The sequence below is a fragment of the Lepus europaeus genome, chromosome 19 (assembly GCF_033115175.1).
Source record: "Lepus europaeus isolate LE1 chromosome 19, mLepTim1.pri, whole genome shotgun sequence".
In the NCBI taxonomy this organism is placed as follows: Eukaryota; Metazoa; Chordata; class Mammalia; order Lagomorpha; family Leporidae; genus Lepus; species Lepus europaeus.
In genome coordinates, this window is record NC_084845.1 from 53,787,064 (window position 1) to 53,799,352 (window position 12,289).

At 48.7% G+C, this 12,289-nt stretch overlaps 1 protein-coding gene across 1 annotated transcript in view; it reads left to right on the plus strand.

Moving 5' to 3' along the window:
* LRRC36 (leucine rich repeat containing 36) overlaps positions 1-10,573 on the plus strand; it is a 52,070-nt gene extending 41,497 nt beyond the window's left edge. Inside the window, exons 10-14 of the mRNA XM_062177018.1 lie at positions 2,963-3,128; positions 4,395-4,540; positions 5,346-5,469; positions 7,821-7,935; positions 10,322-10,573. Of these exons, the coding sequence (XP_062033002.1) occupies positions 2,963-3,128; positions 4,395-4,540; positions 5,346-5,469; positions 7,821-7,935; positions 10,322-10,547 (777 nt within the window). The 3' untranslated portion in view covers positions 10,548-10,573. The remainder of the gene's footprint in view (positions 1-2,962; positions 3,129-4,394; positions 4,541-5,345; positions 5,470-7,820; positions 7,936-10,321) is intronic.
* Positions 10,574-12,289: the final 1,716 nt, after the last annotated feature.

A 12,289-nucleotide genomic window follows, 5' to 3' on the forward strand; every position in this document is an offset into this window, starting at 1 on the left:
CATGAAGCTACAGAAGATTGGCAGGTACATTTGGACAGTAAAGTTCACAAATATGTAAATAATATGTCAGAATGAATAAAAACACTTGTGAATTTTCTATATGATCTATATATCTATATATATGATTCTTACTGAATAATATATTTTGTATGGACACAATAATAACATTTAACACAGAACATTTAAAATGTTACCAGGATGGGTAGGCATGTGTTTCAGCAGTTACATCGTCACTTGGGATGCCCGCATCACATATCAGAATGACTAATGGGGTCCCGGCTGCTGGGTTTCTGATCCAGCTTTCCTGCTAATGTGCGTCTTGGGAGGCTGCAGATGATGGCCCAAGTACTCGACTGTCGGCCACCCGCTTGGGAAGCCCGGATGGAGTTTTAGCCTCATGGCTTCCCTCAGCGCTGGCTGTTCCAAGCATACGAAGTGAACCAGTGAATGGAGGATCTCTCTCTGTCTCTGACTCTTGCCTTCATTTTTTAAGATTTATTTATTTATTTGAAAGGCAGAGATATGGAGAGAGGATAGAGGGAGATCTTCCATATGCTAGTTCATTCCCCAAATGGCTGCAATGGCTGGATATGGGCCAGGCCGAAGCCAGGAGCCAGGAGCTTCCTCCTGGTCTCCCCTGTGGGTACAAGGCCCCAAGTACTTGGGCCGTCTCCTGCTGCTTTCCCAGGTGCATCAGCAGAGAGCTGAATCAGAAGCAGAGCAGCTGGGACTCCAACCAGCGCCCATATGGGAAGCTGGCACCGCAGGCTGAGGCTCAACCTTCCACACCATAGTGCTGGCCCTTCTTTGTATTTCAAACAAAATGAAAAATAAATTTTAAGAATTTAAATGTTACAGGACATTACCTATTTTATATATATATATATATATATATATATATATATATATATATATATATTTTTTTTTTGACAGGCAGAGTGGATAGTGAGAGAGAGGAACAGAGAGAAAGGTCTTCCTTTGCCATTGGTTCACCCTCCAATGGCTGCTGCGGCCGGCGCACTGCAGCCAGCGCACTGCGCTGATCCGATGGCAGGAGCCAGGTGCTTCTCCTGGTCTTCCATGGGGTGCAGGGCCCAAGCACTTGGGCCATCCTCCACTGCCTTCCCGGGCCATAGCAGAGAGCTGGCCTGGAAGAGGGGCAACCAGGACAGAATCTGGTGCCCCTACTGGGACTAGAACCCGGTGTGCCGGCGCCGCTAGGCAGAGGATTAGCCTGTTGAGCCAAGGTGCCGGCCCCTATTATATTTTAAAAGCATATTATGAATTACAATTTTTATTAAATTATTGCTAATTTTACTTTATTATATGTAATAATTTTATGATATCTGCAGGGTATCATTATAGCATAGCAGGTTCAACTGCCACTTGTGATGCCAGCCTCCCATATAGGAGTGCCAATTTGAGTCCTGGCTGCTCCACTTCCAGTACAGTTCCCTACTAATGCACCTGGGAAAACAGCAGAAGATGGCCTAAGTGCTTGGGCCCCTGCCACTCATGTGGGAGACCAATATGGAGTTCTGGCTCCTGGATTTAGCCTGGACCAGCCCCAGCCATTATGGCCATTTGGGGCGTGAACCAGTAGATAGAAGATCTCTTTCATTCTCTTTCAAATAAATGTCTTAAAAACAAACAAACAACAACAACAACAAAAAAAAAACATGGCTGGCGCCTGTGGTGCCGGCACTCTGGGTTCTAGTCCCAGTTGGGGCACCGGTTCTGTCCCGGTTACTCCTCTTCCAGTCCAGCTCTCTGCTGTGGCCCGGGAGGGCAGTGGAGGATGGCCCAGGTGCTTGGGCCCTGCACTCGCATGGGAAACCAGGAGGAAGCACCTGGCTCCTGGCTTCGGATTGGCGCGACGCGCCAGTTGTAGCAGCCACTTGAGGGGTGAACCAACGGAAAAAGGAAGACCTTTCTCTCTGTCTCTCTCTCACTGTCTAACTGCCTGTCAAAACACACACACACACACACACACACAGTGTTCTGCACTTTATATTATATAGCATGAGTCAGTCTTTAAAAAGTCCTGGAAAAACTATGCATAGATTTAAAAAATCTTTGACACTAAAATAAACTTCTCTTTCAATTCAATTTCTCCACGAACTTTTTAAATTATCCTCAAATAATGAACCATAGTTGTAGGTGTTAACACGTTTTTGTTGTGAATGTATTCTGAAAATCCCTACAGAAAATTGTGGCAGAAGATAATTATCTTTGAATATCTTATGTATTTGCTTGGGACATAATGGTATGTTATTTTAGGCTGGCACTTTGGTATAGTGGGTAAAGCCACCACCTGCAATGCTAGCATGCCATATGGTTGCTAGTTCCAGTTTTGGCTGCTCCACTTCTGATCCAGCTCCCTGCTAATGCACCTGGGAAAGCTGCAGAAGATGGCCCAAGTGCTTGGGCTCCTGCACCCATGTGGGAGACCCAGAAGAAGCTCCTGGCTCCTGGCTTCAGGCTGGCCCAGTTCCAGTTGTTGTGGCCATTTGTGGAGTGAACCAGTGGACAGAAGATCTCTCTCTGTATAACTCTGCCTTTCAAATAAATGAATAAATCTTTAAAAAAGAAATAAGTAGAAACTTATTTCAAGGGCAGAGAGATATCTCCCATCTGATAATTTACTCCCTAAAGGCACACAACAGCCAGGGCTGGGCAAAGCTGAAGCCAGGAGCCTAGAACTTTATTTTGGTCTCCCACATGGGTAGCAGGGACCCAAGTACTTGGGCCATCACCTGCTGCTTCCTAGGGAGGAAGGTGAATGAGCAGGAAGCTGGAATTGAACCCAGGCATTCTGATGTGGAGTGTGGGTGTCCAGCTGCACTGGGTAAATGCCAACCCCCTTTTCAACCGTTAAAAACTATTAACACTTTAAATGTCTGGATTCTTCATTTGTTGTATCAGAATGACAACTGGTTGGAGGTTTTGTTTTTTTCTTGAGCCTCTCTCTAGTGACCTGGGCAGTTTGCATGGTTTGCCAGGAAACCACAGCCCCCCAATCTCTGCCAGAACCCCCCATGTGGCCACTGTCCTCAGACAGCTCCTGGAGCTTGTGGATAAGCACTGGAGTGGCTCCGGCTCCCTCCTCCTCAACAAGAAGTTTCTCGGTGAGTGAATGCGTTCTCTGTGCCTGGAGCAGGGTGGGCTCTGCTTCGCCTTGTCCTACTAACTGTCACTTAGCCTCTTCACTTGCAAAGCACATTGTTCTCATGGTCACTTACCCCAACTTCTCAGAAGCACCATAGTTAACAAATCTGCATTTGCCTCTCTTTCTTCTCTATTTTTTTTTTTTAAATCAGCACTCTCTCCAATTGTTTTGATCCTCCTGTGGGTTTTTTTCTTCTTTTCCTTTCCTGTGTGTGAAGTGTTTGATAATATATAAACTTATTAGATATGTAAAATACAGTGGTTATGTTAATGCCTACAAAGATTTTACAGTTTTTGGAAAGTGCCAAAAACGAATACCACAGAAATAGGATTTGATTGTCAGAGTTCTGAGGTGACATAAATGTTATGATTTGAGGCCGGCGCCGCGGCTCAATAGGCTAATCCTCCGCCTTGCGGCGCCGGCACACCGGGTTCTAGTCCCGGTTGGGGCACCGAATTCTGTCGCAGTTGCCCCTCTTCCAGGCCAGCTCTCTGCTGTGGCCCAGGAGTGCAGTGGAGGATGGCCCAAGCCCTTGGGCCCTGCACCCCATGGGAGACCAGGAGAAGCACCTGGCTCCTGGCTTCAGATCAGCGCAGCGTGCCGGCTGCAGTGCGCAGGCTGCGGCAGCCATTGGAGGGTGAACCAACGGCAAAGGAAGACCTTTCTCTGTATCTCTCTCTCTCACTGTCCACTCTGCCTGTGAAAAATAAATAAATTTTAAAAGTTATGATTTGAAAAACTCAAATGAAAATCAAAAGTTATCAAAAATCAAGCTATGATCTGAAAACTTAAAGTTTTCAAAGTGAGTAACCTGGACTGTTTTTAGGCATTATTTTTGCTTAGGAACATGGGGAAAACAGTCTTGTGAACGTTGGTCCATGTGTTTATTTGTTGGTTTAATGGAAGAAGAATTCAAAGAAATTTTGGTGGTAAAACCACTCCCATTTTGTAGAAAATTATCCTCTGGAGCCGCTAGGCAGAGCCTGGGAACAGTGCGCCCGGGGGCTGCTGCTCTTTTCCCCACAGAGGACTTGGGGTAGACTTCTTGCCACAGAGGACTTCTTGGCCTTCCCCAGACACCTCTTAGAGCCACTCACTGAATTCTTGTAGAAAGCAAGTGTGAGAGAGCCCTGTCTAGCCCACAGAGCTGGTAGTGATTGACTAAGATTTCTGTGCTTTAGCTTTTAAGATTGGCCCGTGTGCGCCCAACCTGAATTTTTGGCAGGTCCTGCCCGAGATTTGCTTCTGTCTTTGGTAGTCCCTGCTCCATCTCAGCACTGGTATCGCTCGCATCCTGAAGATGCCCAGAAAGCCTTCCGCAGGAGGGAGATGGAACAGAAGGAGGCTGGGCAGCTGGTTCCTAATGACATGGTACGCCTCTGTCTTCTTCTTCCTTTCCCACGCCCCCTCTACCTGCAAGGGACTGAGCAGCAGGCCAGGGTAGTTCTGTGCCCTGTCCTCCTCCCCGGGAACATCTAACCACGGTACAGAAAAGCCAGTCTGGGCACACCAGAAACAGAGCTTAGCAGGACAGGGACAACTCGGACGTCTGCAGGGACTTCATGCTAATCCTGATCCAAAAATTCTAGACTTGAACTGGGAAGAAAACAAAATACCTCCCCCCACACACACACACACACACACACAACCCCAGAGTGAAAATGTTTAGGGTCAAGTTCTTGATGGAGATGGTTCGATCCTACTGAGTGAATAAGGCCGACTCGCTGGGGTTGTCCTTCCTCCCCACCTGATGGAGCCGAGAGCCCTGAATCAGGGCCATTCTGAGCGTCAGGCTGCTGGCTCCGGGAGAGGAAGGAAGAACTCATATCTGCAGGTCTCCCTGCCCCCATTTCTTACCATTAGAGGAGTTTCATTATCATTAGAGATGTTATATAGACGACTATGAATGCTGGCCTCCCGTCAAAATGACCACGTCAAAACGACCACGTCTTCCGCAAGAGTAGTGCCTACCTCCTTGGGAAGATTGCAACTGTGTGATCAGTTTGTTTGCCCCACTTGAACTATGTCTACTAGTGAATTAATACGGTAGAGAGAAAGTCAGAGATGTTGCCCTTGCTTGGGTTTATAGCTAAATAGAGAAAAAGATCCCCCTCTCAAAGCGCTGCTCAGGACTTCAGACTCTCAATCTGTTTATATTTTGTTTTCTGATCTAAAGGAAAGTTTGAAGCAAAAGCTGGTCAGAGTGTTGGAGGAAAACCTCATGTTGTCAGAAAGAATTCAGCAATTGGAGGAAGGTGCAGCTTCCGCAGTCGTGAGTGGGCAGCAGTCCCATAATTACGGTAAGTTCAGGGACGCCGCGTGAGGGGCTTCCCAACACCACTGCTTCTCCGTAGCGACCGTGGAGTAAGTGTCCTGTCCTGGTCTGGAGCCCACACAGCTGCTTTTGGCAGTTAATGAAAACGATCCTCTTGAGTTACCAGGTGAAGCTCTTTGTCAGTGTGATCCGTGTGTGAATGTTGTTGTTACCATTAGTTTTTAGAACTACACTTGCTTTTTCTGATTATAAATAGAAGTTTAAAAATATAAGGAAAATATAACTGTGACCCATCAATAATTTTCATTAATGTTTTTGGTATACATACCTTGCCTCTATACATATATAATTTTTTTTGACAGGCAGAGTTAGACAGTGAGAGAGAGAGAGAGACAGAGAGAAAGGTCTTCCTTCCGTTGGTTCACCCCCCCAAATGGTTGCTACAGCTGGCGCCAGGAGCCAGGAGCCAGGTGCTTCCTCCCGGTCTCCCATGCAGGTGCAGGGCCCAAGCACTTGGGCCATCCTCCACTGCACTCCCGGGCCACAGCAGAGAGCTGGCCTGGAAGAGGAGCAACCGGGACAGAACCTGGAGCCCCGACCGGGACTAGAATCTGGGGTACTGGCGCTGCAGGCGGAGGATTAGCCTAATGAGCCGCGTTGCTGGCCTCTATACATATATTTTTAACCCAAAATTTAAAATTGTCTTTTAAAAAAAAAAGTAACAAAATGCACACATTTTTAGTTTCAGCCCAATAGAAATACAGAACATTCCTGTTAACTCCAGAAAATTTGTTTATCCCTTGTGCAGTTTCCCCAACTCTCCACCCCAGGAAATCACAGACCTGACCTCTACGTTTTAATGGTATTAACTTATTAGTATAGGTATTTCCTCTGATTTCACATGAATAGATTGTATTTATTTAGCCAGTCCTCTATATAGTTGTTTCTAATGTTTACTATTATACATAAAGCTGTCATTATTTGTGGTCATGGATATATAAGATAATACATATGGAATAAAAATAATTCTAAAGAATTTCCAAACATTCAAAAGAAAGACATGAGGTGGGGGGAAAAAAAAAAACACCCTAGAATAAACTCCTTCTCTGAAACGACTTTGTTGGCTTCTGTTGGAGCCTGGTGGGAATGCTTATGCTGTGGCAGGCCGTGCTGTCACTAGACCCTGCAAACATGTCGGGCTGTTTTCCTAGGAGACATTCCTAGCAGTAGAGTGAGCGGTCAGAGGAGGTGGCTATTTCTGAGGCTTTTTGCAGCACATTTCCAAGTTACTCCCCAGAAAGGCGCTTCACTTGGCCCTCCCAGCGGCACTGTGCTCGAATGCCCTTGCACTCCATACTTGTCAACACTGGGTATTTTTTTTCCTGCCATTATAAGTGAAAAATAATATTTGTCTTGATTTATACTAGCCTTTTATTAGCACAGTTTTGACAAACATTGTCAATAAAATCTGCTTTTGACAAACTAGCTCCAGCACTCCTAAGCAAATGACAGACATTTGAATACATGAGGAATTTGATTTGGAAGTTCTGATTTGGAAACACCGAATTTCTGTTGTTGAATCTCAGCTCTGTCAGATACTCATAAGTCTGAATAATCAAGACAACAGTCTCCACTTACCCTGGAAATACGTATTTGTCCACTTGGTCATCACTCTGAGTCAGCCATGAGCCCAGTGTGGTGTTTTGGCCTCACTGTTGGTAGAGCTGCTGCAGCCCCGTTGGCTGCCTTCTAAAGCTTGCAACTCAAATTGTGATCCAAATTAGTGTCACCTGGGAGCTTGTTAGGCAGGCAGACTGTCGGGCCTCTCCTCAGACCCACTGAGCTGGGGTCTATTTTTAACAAGATCCCCAGGGGATATGTAAGCATGTTAAAAAATTTATGAAGAACTATTCTGGAAGACTGACTTCCTTTGGACCAGAGTTCCTTTGCTTTTAGCCACCTTAGTGTTGCAGGCAGTGACAGCGTATTTGGAGTGCTAGGTATAACTGTTGCAGCTGCAAATTCCGTTTCGCAAGCGCTCATTGCGTCACCACCATGTGCCGGACACAGCTCTAGATATTTGCACATTCCTCATAGGGAGTGAAGAACATGCTTCCCAAATCCAAATGAGCACAGAGAACAGTGTATTGACTGCCTGTGCTAAGTGAGAACAGGTGAGCCCTCCTAGCAGGGCTCCTGGGCAGGGCTGTTAGCTCTAGTGAAATCAGAAAAATGAACGAATGGGCAATATGAAGTGGTTGAATTTTAATTCAGATCTGTTGCCAGTTCTCAAGATGTCCATCTGAATACTTGAGCTCTGCTCAAAGACCAGCAGTGTGGCGTCCTGCTCACCCCTGGCTGCTGTACCATTTGCAGATGACCTTCTGCGCAGAAACCAGCAGCTGACCATGCAGGTGGCCTGCCTGAATCAGGAGCTTGCCCAGCTGAGGAAGCTAGAAGACACAGTTGCCCTTCTCCACGAAAGTCAGAGGTAGGGGAGGGTGTATCCGGCTGGCCCCTGGCTGCGCATGTTTTCTTCCATGGGTCTCCTTTGTTCTGCTTGGCAAGTTGATTTCTGTGCACTTTGCAAGTGAAGTCCAGTCTGTGTATAAACCTAGTGCCTATGAGCCAGGCAGCTCAGGATGTCAAGCACCAGGAGACACAGGACCAAGTATTGTGGCCGGCATTGGTGGGTTGCAACTAGTTTCTCACTGGCTCTCACAGGACCTTTGTCTGGGTCAGCTACCTCTTTGGCGCTGTATGTTCCTAAGATCAGCCACCTGGCTCCTCTGAAAAATGCCTGCCTGCCTTTGGTCACCAAAGACACATCGAGAGCACTCATCAGAGAATAGGAAAAGAATACAAAGTTTGGTTGTCTTCAGAGGCGCTCAATGGCTTCAGTCTCTTCAAAGAGCTGCACCTTCCGGGTGCAGGCGAGAGACAATGCCAAGGTGGCTGCGAGGCTATTGAGGTTCGAGAGAAGTCCTGCCAACTTCACTAAGATTCCCAATGAAATCTAAGTTGTAAGCACCCCATTTCTAAACCTTCACAACTTCACTTCTTGGTTTTCATTGAAATAGCTTCATATTCAGAGGATTAAACCCACACTCATTCTAGGTGACTTTTTTTTTTTTTTGAAAGGCAGACAGACAGACAGATGGAGATACCCCATCCACTGCTTTGATCCCAAATGCTTGAAACAGCTGGGGCTGGGCCATGCTGCCAGGATCAGGAACTCAGTCCGGGTCTCACACATGGGCAGCAGGGACCCAAGTACTTGAACCTCCTAGGGTGGTCCTGTACCAAGCACCTGGTGCCTCCCAGGGTGGCATTAGAAGGAAGCTGGAATTGGGAATGGAGCCACAACTCAAACTCAGGCCCTCCAATAAGGATGTGGATTTTCCAAGTCCTCACCACTATGCCAAACGCCCATCCAGGTGTCATTTTTAAAAATCTTTATAATTATTTCAGACATTACAGAGAGGATATTACCACGTCATGGTCCTGTTAGAAACAGTAACAGGGGCAAGCGTCTGGCACAGTAGTTAGACATTGCTTGAGATGACTGAATCCCACATCAGAGTATCTGAGCCGGTCCCAGCTCTGCCTGATTCCAGCTTCCTGCTAACACACACCCTGGGAGACAGCATGTGATGGCTCAAGTACTTGGGTCCTTACCACACATGTTGAGATCTGGATTGAATTTGTGACTCCTGGCTTTGGCCTGGCCTAGCTCCTGCTGATAAGGGCATTTAGGGAGTGAACCAGTGAATGGAAGGTCTCTGTCTCTTCCTCTGACTCTGCCTATGAAATCAACTTGAAAATGTAAAAATAGTGCTGTAGTGAATAGCATTATGCTGAGATGAATTTCTTTTTTTTATTTATTTATTTTTTGACAGGCAGAGTGGACAGTGAGAGAGAGAGAGACAGAGAGAAAGGTCTTCCTTTTGCCATTGGTTCACCCTCCAATGGCCGCCGCGGTAGGCGCGCTGCAGCCGGCACACTGCGCTGATCCTAAGCCAGGAGCCAGGTGCTTCTCCTGGTCTCCCATGGGGTGCAGGGCCCAAGCACTTGGGCCATCCTCCACTGCACTCCCTGGCCACAGCAGAGAGCTGGCCTGGAAGAGGGGCAATCGGGACAGATTCCGGTGCCCCGACCGGGACTAGAACCCGGTGTGCCGGCGCCGCAAGGCGGAGGATTAGCCTAGTGAGCCGCGGCGCCAGCCGAGATGAATTTCTTTGCCCATGGCCTGTGATGCAGAGTCTGGGAGCATGGTCCCGACTAGCACTGGCAGGGGATTGCAGAGGTAGCCTAGATTAGAAGACAGAAGTTACAACTTGCGAGTAGAAATTAGAGGCCTGATCCAGTGCCAGTGTCTTAGTGCTTCTGCTTACCTCATCGTGAAAGTGCTTTGAAGAAATTAGAACATCCACTATATAAAATGTGAAATTCAGGCCGGTGCTGCAACTCAGTTGGCTAATCCTCCACCTTGCGGCACTGGCACACCGGGTTCTAGTCCCGGTCAGGGCGCCAGATTCTGTCCCGGTTGCCACAGCGCGCCCACCATGGCAGCCATTGGAGGGTGAACCAACGGCAAAGGAAGACCTTTCTCTCTGTCTCTCCCTCTCTCGTTGTCTAACTCTGCCTGTCAAAAAGAAAAGTGAAATTCAATATTGCTTCAGCTATCTGAAACATGATCAGAATTGTAATGAATAAAATGTAGATCAGCCTTTAAAATAACCCACTCATAAAGTGGCCAGTTATTTCTATTTAGAGACATTACTTCATTTCACATTCGTGTTCAGCAAGCATTTCAGAGCCGAATGACATCTAGCCCGCTTTGGTGATTTCATGACTGCCTTTTCCCGTGGCCTCAGGTCCCTGGTGGTAACTAATGAGTACCTGCTGCAGCAGCTGAATAAGGAGCAGAAAGGTTGTTCCGGGAAAGCGCTCCTGCCTCCCGAGAGGAGCCATCACCTGGGGAGAGCGTCGCCCTTCGGGAAGAGCACGTTGTCTTCCTCCTCGCCAGCGGCACACGACACGGGTCAGTATCTAATACAGAGTGTCTCCGATGCTGTCCCCGAGCCCGGCGCATGGAGCTAGCACCAGACACCTACTGCAGCCTCCCTCTCGTCCCCGGACAGTTCTCAGCACCATTGCCACCAGGAGGGTGCATCCACCCACAAAGATTAAGAGAACACTTATTCTGATTACACTGGATTGCTCCTTCTTTTTATTTCTCTTTCTCTACTCCCGTTGAGTTGTTCTTTCCTTCTGCCCACAGAAATGGTTGACCCACAGTCTCAGGCACAGTATCCTAGAGAGACATTTGGCTGGAAATGTCAAAAAAAAAAAAAAAACAAAAACTAGACAGTGCCCCCAGTGGCATTGGAAACTGCGTGGCAGGGGGTTCAAGAAGCACATCACGGGGGTCTTTGATGTTGGAAGAAATCCTGGAGAATCTGTGCTTACTGGTTGATGAGACTGACTCTCCGCCAGCCTCAGTGATGAGGCGACAACCGCAGGGTCTGCCCTGGGGGAGCCAATAATGTAGTCAAAGGGGGAAGCAAAAAGCAGTATGACAGAGCTCAGAGGCTGGAATGGGAGCGCAGAGAGGCAGGGTGAGTGCTTCCCCCTTGCGGGACTGGAGAAGGCTTCGGGGGAGACTTGCAGTTTGAGTGGAAGCTTGCAAAACAGGAAGAATGGAGCAGGTAGGGAGGGGGGTGCAGAGCAGAGTCTGGAGCCCCCAAAGGGGTAATGGGGTGGAGGCGGGACGTGCTGCCATGAGAGTATCTAACCAGGAAGCAGACCCAGCCCAGGAGCTGTGATGCCAAGAGCTGGCCCCAGGCCCCAGAGTGGGTGATCTTTCACCTGAGACCTTGGAGTCGAGAGGTGATTACAAGGCAGAGTACAGGCCCAGGACAGCCCCACGGGGAGCGGGGAGGCAGGCCATGAAGTGGGAAGGAAGGGCCGAGAGGAGGAGGCAGGTGCTGCGTTGCAGGGCCCCTTGATTTTACTTTGGGAAGGCAGAGGAATGAGGGATTGTGTCTGAGAAGCTTTCTCTGTAAGAATGACTTGAGGGTGGTGGGAAGCTGGAGAGGACCCAGGAGAACACAGCTCTGCGGGTGCCAGCCCTGGCCCGGCCTCCACGGCATGTGAGTGCCCCGTTTCCTTTCACCACGATTGGGTGTTTTAACACTCGGTGGGAAAAGACAATACAGATGGTTTAGGTCACCTGCCGAGGAATTCAGGCCACCTAGGGCAGGAACATCCCAGAGCAGCCTGTCGGGCAGGGAGAAGACCCAGGCGCTGTCCTGCTCTGTCCCCTGGCTCAGAAGAGAGGGTGTGTATTTGTGGACGTGGGCCTCTGAAGCCTTTCTCACACCCTTGGGAGCTGCCCTCTTCCCTAGCCCCAAGGCCCATCCAGCTCCCTTGTCACACCAGGAAGGAAGGAGCGGTGGCCTCAGAACCCGGGGTTTGGGACTAGCTCTGGTCTAACATGCAAGGCCTTGGGGAAATGATGATGGCTGGAAATACCCAGCGGTCCTCGGGACCAGAATGCCCGCCCCCCCAGCTGTTGAACAGATGCGAGGGAATCGGCGCCCCCTGCACTGGGCGTCCTGTCACTGTCTTCCACCCCAAGGCCGCCAACCACAGGCTGGTGTCGGGGACCAGGCTCCATCTCTGACCACCCAGCCCCATGTTTAGCAATCAGGGTGGGGCTTGCCTGCTGGGGAGCCAGCCTGGGAGGCCGGAGGCATGTTCTGGCCGCTAGTCCACGAGCCCCTCCGCGCTCAGCTCCATTTCCTCAGCCGTGAAATGAGGGAATCCGACTCTGATGTTGT